The 8693-nt window shown below is 30.4% G+C and overlaps 1 protein-coding gene across 5 annotated transcripts; it reads right to left on the reverse strand.

The window, feature by feature from the left end:
* Positions 1 to 3001: 3001 nt before the first annotated feature.
* LOC130973298 (uncharacterized) lies at positions 3002 to 5828 on the reverse strand. Of its 5 annotated transcripts, none has more exons than XM_057897767.1 (3): positions 4462 to 5828; positions 4306 to 4331; positions 3471 to 3853 (listed from the first exon to the last, which is right to left on the reverse strand). In XM_057897767.1, exons 1-3 carry the CDS (start codon positions 5579 to 5581, stop codon positions 3845 to 3847), a joined length of 1155 nt encoding a protein of 384 aa, XP_057753750.1. In that variant the 5' UTR covers positions 5582 to 5828; the 3' UTR covers positions 3471 to 3844. The 5 variants fall into 5 exon arrangements, with proteins under 5 accessions (XP_057753748.1, XP_057753750.1, XP_057753749.1 ...); XM_057897766.1 differs by having other exon boundaries at positions 3471 to 3883; XM_057897765.1 differs by lacking the exons at positions 3471 to 3853; positions 4306 to 4331 and adding an exon at positions 3002 to 3432.
* Between the last annotated feature and the right edge of the window lie 2865 nt (positions 5829 to 8693).

The following is an 8693-nucleotide window of genomic DNA, read 5'->3' on the forward strand; positions in this document are numbered from 1 at the left end:
AAATGTTGTTTGATAATTGATTTAGTTAGTTTGTTAATTGTGAATTTGTGATTGAATATCTAAATTTGTTCTAATGTAATTGCAAGTTTAATTTGAATAATTTGTTTGTTAATTGTTTTTGTGCATTGACTTAATTTGAAGACTGTATTTACACTGTATTTTTTTTCACTTACTCGATATATAAAGGTTGCCTCTTTCCTACTTGCTTAAGATGGGAAAAAATGAAGACTAATATGTAAAGATTTATTGATACAATCTGCAAAATCTTATGTGACTCTGTGAGACTGTGGAGCAGTAGAAGTCCATCATATTTGTCTAATTGTCTCCATTGAACTACTGACATCATTATTAGGACTATTTTCCCTTTTTAGAGCCCAAAAAAGGGACAATTAGATAATTCTAATCCCATAGCTATCTCGTTGAATTCTTCATCACTTAGTTTTACCTCACTTCCAAATGCTACATAAATCACTAACCCTTTTTCTTGTTTATCTAACCACTTAAGAATTTTGGGCCAATTTTAATCCTTGTCTTCATCATTACTTTGTGGCGAAGGTGGCAATAACCCAACCCGAATAATTGGTTTCTTGCATACACATTCAAGATTCTTTAGAGACCCAAATTCATTTTGATGACTTAGGAAGTCATACACAGGCTTGACTATTTCTTCAATGGAGTTGCTATGTGCCCTTATTAGAACGGAATCCAAACAGAAATATTCAACAAATGCACAAAAGATACAGAGCCAATTGGAATATTAGTAGTTGTTGTTGTTGGGAATTTATTTAAATGACATATGTTTATCAATTTTGTATTTATAATTTTATATTGTAATTTTGCCCCCACTGGTAAAATTTTCTGGATCTGTCACTGGTTACGTGCGAGCCAAAGCCGCAACGGCATAGGGGAGCCACAGATGCAACATAGTCAACGATGCACCTGACAGCGAGATGAAGCAACAGAGATGGCCGGCGATCATCAGTTCTAGAGTGTGGAGTGAGATTGAGAGTAACTGAAAGACTATGGTGTGATGAGGTGAGAAAGAGAGCCTTCGAGCTCAAGGGGGAGGGGTAGCCGTTTAGGACATTAGGGTTACTAGGTTAGGTTTAGGTCTGTTCTTTTCTAAAATGACAAAAACGACATCATTTTGGGTAAGAAAAAAAAGAGTTTTAAACCGGTCAGGTTACACAAAACCGTCGGTTTTCATCTAAACCAGACGGTTCTCTTCAGTTCTTTCCCTTGTGCAATCGAATTGCTCAACCGAACCGGCCAGATGACCAGTTCACTAATTTTTCAGTCGGATCGGCCAGTCTAATTTGATTCTTACAACTATGATAGAAGTTCCCAACCTTTTATTGAACATTCAAAATTTATAGCTTCAATAATCTATAGACTTCTATTGACCATACAATTGTAAGAAATATAGTACATAAACGGATTCTTTTCTTCAAATTATTATTAGAACTAAAATTAGAACAATGATTGATAAAATCACACACAAATGCATATAAAGTTATACATCCTAAAGGACCCTTAAATTCACATATATGGTAGCCTCTTAATATGCCACCTATTGACAACATAATATGTTGATTTTTAGGGTAAGCACCATAGAATTTCCCTTTAAATAATGTTGCGGTTTTTGATGATATCATTATGCATGCAAGAATCAAAGCCTGTTCATTTAACTTAATTCATAGTTTATAACTTGAGAAATTTTATGGTACTTACCCTAAAAATCAACATATTATGTTGTCAATAGGTGGCATATTAAGAGGCTGCCACATATGTGAATTCAAAGGTCTTTTAGGATGTGATTTATAGTTATAGTGTGATGGGCCAAGCAGCTATTTTTTTTCATTAACTATTAAATATAAATTAAAAACTAATATTTTATAAAAATAAAATAATAAATTATATAAATTATGTCTTTTTAATTACGTAAATTTGGATTACATGATAAGAATGATATGTAATTATATAATATTTTTTTAGAAGGGTTAAATGTAAAAAAAAATTTGAAACAAAATAAATAAAATTAATTTATTTGCAAAATAATTTTAATGGTTTGAATTAGATTTATTTAATTAGATTTAAAAAAGAGTGGTATTACGTGACCAGTAAATTTTATTAGTTTTTAGTAAATATTTGACTAACACTCTAAATACTAATAACTCAATTCTAAAACTTAAACTCTAAATTATAAATTCTAATAATATAAAAGTAATATTGATAAAAATTATTAGCACTGAAAAATCTAACGTTTCTTTTAGAAAAATAAAATTTTAAATTACATTTTAAGTTAAATATAACTTTTCAACATAAAATAGACTTTTAAAATTATCTCAAATTTAATATTCAAAATATTATGACTTAAATTTGTCACTTTATTTTTTTTAAATTAAATTTAAAAAATGAATAACTAAACAAAAATCTTTTTTTAAGAAAAATGAAAACTTATTTTATATTGATAATAAATCATGTTTAAATTAAATATAATTTTAAAATTATAAAATTTTTAAACTCAATAAAATGAAGGCTATTCAAATCATCAAATTTTAGATTTTAATATTTATATTTAGAGTTGCATTTGTTAACTTAATTAAATAATACTTGATTCTAAACTTAGTCCAAACCAACAAAAACAAAAAAAAAATTGTAACTTTGAAGTATAAAAAAAAAGGTGAAATCAAAGTAAAAGAAAAAAATGGAAAGCTAGCTATCGTTCGAGATAATTTGAGATAATTTTTAAATAAATCTAATTCAAACTATTAAAATTGATTTTATTTATTTTGTTTCAATTTTTTTTTTCTACATTTAACTCTATCTAAAAAATAATACATAATTACATATCGTTTTATAATGTAGTCCAAATTCACATAATTAAAAAGGTATAATTTATCTAATTTATTATTTTATTTTTTTAAAATATTAATTTTTAATTTATATTTAATAGTTAACGAAAAAAATAACTCATGGATCCATCACATTAGAACTATAAACCACATTTTAAAAGGTTCTTAAATTCACATATGTGGCAGCCTCTTAATATGCCACCTATTGACAACATAATATGTTGATTTTTAGGGTAAACACCATAGAATCTCCCTTATTTAAATCAACAATATTAATGTGAATGTTTTCGTTGCAACCACTAAGAATCAATTCAGCCTGATAAATAGTTTCTCAGATTGCTTCTCGTGGAGTATTATGTGTTTAAGACCTTTTCAACACACCTAAACAATTGCTTCAACATTAGATCTTTGGACAGCATAACCAGAATGACAAAACCCGTTGATATAATCAGTTTTCCTAGCAAAGAACAGCATTACCAGCTGCCCAGCGGTAGCAGAAGCCTTGCAGGAGTTTTATTCACCAGAAAATCCAGAGCGCCTCAATTCAGCAAGCATCGGCTTTGCTCAAGGCTTCTGCCTAAAATTGACACAGCGCGAAACTGCCTTAAGGTCAATACTCTATTTCCCATTCTTCAAATTGACACAGCAGCAGAGACTCAAGTAACAACCAATGAATTAGCACAATCCTATGACTCCTCCAAGTAAGTCTATCGATCAAGAAAACCATCCTTTATGAAGGAGTACTACTGAAGGCAAGTTGTCAGTCATAAAAACATGACCAACAGAAAAATCCGAATCAATAAAACTCCAAGCAAGAATACTCCCTGTTGCTGCAAAACCAACTGCATTTCATCCATGAGAACCCCAGAAGGATTAACGTTCCGGCTGATAAGAAGCACTTTAGACTTCTTTTGTCCCATCCTAGCCATAGTGATGTTAAGATGTGAATGCATGAACTCAATTCACACCTGAATTCGGAAGTCTCCCCATTATTTATCCTTGACATCATGAATTGCTAATCATATTTTCTGTGTTGGACATAGTGTGGGGTTCAATATTGTCATAGAAAGAAAGACAGTTGACAAATGTATCAAGAATGTATTCTATGCTCGGTTGTTATATTTTTTTTCTCGATTTTTGGTGACCTACAAATTACTGCAAGTTTAACCATAGATAGTAACTTAACAAAAGCAATAAAAATATAAAATACAGTGCTAAAAGGCATTCAAGGTTATCCATCCCTGAAATTGTCTAATTAACCGAGTCCAATCACCAAAACATAAGATGTGATATAATTATTCTTTTGATTGAATAACTGAACAAGAAATCTGAAAATTTTGGGGAAACTACGTCATTATAGATTAAACTTGCATCCCCTTTTACGATAAATATCTTTCTTCGAAATACTTAAGCAACCAATAAAATGATTTCAACACATAATCAAGCATACCTGTTTAAATGGCACAGCAAACACAACTGTAATAGGACAATATAGAATTGCAACATCAGTTGGCCATTTAAGTTGGAACAACAGCATAAAAGCGAGACTAACAATGCAATGCACCAAAAGACCATTCATTTCTCTTACATTCTTAAGCCAACTTACCCCGATACAACTTCAATAGCTCATTGGCTTCCTTGTCATAACAATGGACACACTTATCCAGGAACTCCAATTCATTATACCGAAATACAGTCCAGCTCAGCTTCTTAATCAGACCCTTCGACAGCAAAGCTTTAACAACAGAGCCCCTTGGAATAATTCGCTTTCTCAAGCTCATGGTCAACAGTGATGGACATCTGATAATGTCAGAAGATTTGCAGCCCAATGTGTTCACCAGAAAATCCATGACCGCCTCAATCTTACTGTCTGAAGTGCACATACAGAACGGGTGGGTTCTAAATGCTTTAGAAATATCATCCTCGGTCCAACCCCATTTTCTATATATACCTTTCTTTCTTTCCCATGTGGATTTGCTCAGATGTAACTTTATATGAACATATATAACAAATTGCAACTTGAGTGGATCAGTCTTCATCTCCTTCACTTCCTCCACTGCCTTCTTAAATCGCGTAGGACATGCCTTCATTGTCTTGCCAAAGTATTCTAACAACCTAACAATGTGTGATTCAGGAACACCCTCTTCTCTCAGCAGCTTGATATTAGGTTCAATACGTTTGGCAAAGACATGTAGAAGGCCTGAATAGCTTACAACAGTTTTCATGAAGTTGTGCTTACATTCAAACATATTCTCAAAGACATTGAAGCCGGGAATGATCTCATTATTCAAGCTTTTTTTGAGAATTTCAGGGGATGTTAATATGATGCTGTGAATGTCAGAGACAGAAAACCCTTTTGACTTGAAAAAATCAAACTTTGGCTGCAAAGTGTTCTCGGGTTTGACTAAGAGTAAGTCTGGAACAGTTCGAAGGACTTTCGAGATCATAGTTTGGGACAAACCTTGGTTCTTGAAGAACTCAATCACTGTGTCTGGTTTTTCACTTGTTTCTAACTTGAGGCGCTTGGAAATGGTGATAGCGCGTTCTGGTGAGAACCCACAAGTATGAGTAAGGTAAGAGAATGCAAAAGAGTTGCCTTTGGAGGCTGAAGAAGGAGACGAGGTTGAGATGAGTCTCGAAGCAAGCCATAGCCATGGATTGCTACCTAGCGAAGAAACCAGTTTTTGCGAGGTTGGAGAAATAATTTTGATGCGAATATGAAACATTGCGATTTGCGACTGAAAGAATCAAGTGAACACAACACTAACTTGTTACCTGAATTACGGATGGGATCAAAATCAAATCAAACTCTGTCATGCATTCTGCGCTAAAACCCTAGCCCTAATCTCTGTTCTCCTTGCTGATTTTGGAACGGCCCACTTAACCTTCTTATAGCAATTCAAATAAAACGTTCGAATAAGCCAAACGATACTATGCACAATTTCCATTTAGTCATGTGACTGCAAGTTGCTAGGAGAAAGCTGCTGCAAGGAGGGAGCTCCACTCTCGACTAGCTTAGGTGCAGGGTTAATTTCTTCTTGGGCTGGGCTTGCTGTTGTTTGGGTCTAGGCCTTTTTTGGCCTGGATCGCTGACCAAAAATAAATAAATAAATAAATAAAACGTTCGAATAACACGGGTGGTAGACTTTAGCTTAGCATTTATTTTACGCTAACTATTTATATTTTAGGTAGATTAATCCTAAAAAATACTAATAAAATTTTTTAAAATAATAAATATAAACAAATTAATTTAAATTAAAATTTTTTATTCTAATCATAAAAACTATTTTAAAAGTAATATATCTGCATCTTAACAAAATTTATTAATAATTTTTTTTTAAAATTAATCTATTTCAAAATATAAATTTTATGAATTTAATTATTATTTTACTGTGTATATGATTATGGTCTTTATAGAGTTTTGATAATATTTTAAATTGAATTAATTTTTGTAAATCTAAGTTGAAGACATTCTATTAGTCAATGAATTAATATATATACAAGATAAAATTTAAATTTTTGATAAATATGCTAATTTTAAGAATATTATAATCAAATTATCTATATATAAGTTTAAGTTGACATCATTTTTTTTATGATATTTTCTACTCGATAAACTAAGAATTAATATATTATGAATTAAAATTCTATTTAAAAATTTATTATTGGCCAATAAATTATTACGTGTATATAAGATAGAATTCAAACTTACAAACTAATCACTTAATCAATCCAAATAAATTTAAACTGATATCATTTTGTATCTACTTTACATTTAATAGACCTGAGATATTCCATTTCCCAACTGCCACCTATGAGATGCCATTTCATGGCGGCCCATGAAGAATGAAAATCAAATTCATTTTGCAGGCGCTTTTAGCGGATTGGATCAACGCATTTTTGTTCCCAGTTCTTTTTACACTCATTTTGTAAAATAATCTAATTTTCTCATATATATATATATATATATATATATATATATATAAACTGATTAAATTCTTATTTTAGTCTCTGAGATTCACGTAATTATCTATTTTAGTCTCTGAATTGGATCAACGCATTTTTGTTTCCAATTCTTTTTACACTCATTTTATAAAATAATCTAATTTTCTCATATATATATAAACTGATTAAATTCTTATTTTAGTCTCTAAGATTTATGTGATTATCCATTTTAGTCTCTGAAATTTAAAATTATTTATACTAGTCTTCCAGATTTAAATTCGGGCACTAATATGGTCCCTCGACTCTTTCCAGAGATGACTAGACAAACAGAATGCTAAGATAGTACCCTTCCTACCATGCTGGATGATGAGTAAACGACGTCGTTTACTCTTGGCACCCAAACAAATTAAAAATGTCGCCGCTTTGTATATGAAAGGAGAAGAAATAATGGAAACCCAAAATAAAATATTCTTCTTCTCTACCTCCACTATTCGTTATTTCTGCTTTGTTTGGACACCAAGAGTAAACGATGTCGTTTACTCATCATCTAGCGTCACAGGAAAGGTGTCATCTCAGCACTTCGTTCGCCTAATCATTGCCTAAAAGAGTCGAGGGACCATATTGGTACCCAAACTTGAATTTGAAGGACTAATATAGGCAATTTTGAATTTCGGGGACCAAATTGAGTAATCGCGTGAATTTCAGAGACCAAAATGGGGATTTAGTCTAAAAAAGCTACTAAAAACTCATAAAATAATTACCCAGATCAATCTCTAAAATTTTTAAAATCGAACTTTTTAGTCTCTCACATTTTAAAATATATAAAATAGTCCCCAACATTTACCGTCCTTAGACAAATATAGTCCCCTCCATTAATTTTAACGGTGACTGCTAACGTGAAACGTTAACACACACATGGCAATTAAGTGTTTACGTGTGTAAGTGTCTACATATGCGAGTTAGACAAATTAGTCTCTAGAATGAAATACATCACAATATCCAAAAAATTTTAAAAATCTTAAAATAACCCCTAAAAGTTTTAAAAATTCCAAAGCAATTCCTTCAAATGTTTTTAACATTTTTCAAAAGTCAACGTCTTATAATATTTTATTAATTAGAATAATAAAAGATTATTAAAAATATATAACAAATAAAGAATACAAAAAATAAAAAAAATATATACTAAAAGATGATTTTATTTATTAACACTAAAATATCATAAAAAATAATATTATTTAATCATTAACCTATGAGATTTACATTGAATTGATGTAGAAATCATAATAATAACAAAAAAGTCATTATTTATATACCTAAACTCTTAAGAAATTGACACCAAATAAATTTTAAAAAAATATTATTAAGTGAAAAAAATCTATATGTCTTTAGCATAATTGCTAATTGGTAGCACAAACAATTTTAACTGCAAGTCTATGTTGTGCAACATTACAATTCGTGAATCCCAAAATATTTTAAGAAACATGAACGAAACACTTAAATTTATTTAGACATTTTTTCTTGAAGTGTCGTAAAGTATTAGGAGCTTCACATTCGTATTTTTTAAATTATCCACATTGACTTTGTAGCTGAACAAAAAATTTACAAATTTAATTTTATAGATGACTTGATTGGTATTGTATGCAAGTGCTAAAGTGTTGCCTTGATAATAAGTAGGGTTAAGTACGATTTTGGTTCCTAAGGTATAGGCTAAAAAATTTTTCATCCCTAACCTTCTTTTCCATATAAAATTGTCTCTAAAGTTTAACTTAATTTTAAAATCATCATTTTTACTAAAATTTTAATTTTTATTACAAAATTACTCCTAATTAAAAAAATTATAAAATAATAATAAAAAAAGACTAATGAGAAGGGTAAGGGGAAGGGGAAGGGGAA

The sequence above is a fragment of the Arachis stenosperma genome, chromosome 4, assembly GCF_014773155.1.
Source record: "Arachis stenosperma cultivar V10309 chromosome 4, arast.V10309.gnm1.PFL2, whole genome shotgun sequence".
NCBI lineage: Eukaryota > Viridiplantae > Streptophyta > Magnoliopsida > Fabales > Fabaceae > Arachis > Arachis stenosperma.

Bases quoted from the DNA above. Each gene is read 5' to 3' on its own strand.
- LOC130973298 (XM_057897764.1), bottom strand. From the start codon at position 5,581: ATGTTTCATATTCGCATCAAAATTATTTCTCCAACCTCGCAAAAACTG. The intron at 4,332-4,461 runs GTAAGTTGGCTT...GTCCTATTACAG, and splicing joins GCTATTGAAGTTGTATCGGG to TTGTGTTTGCTGTGCCATTT.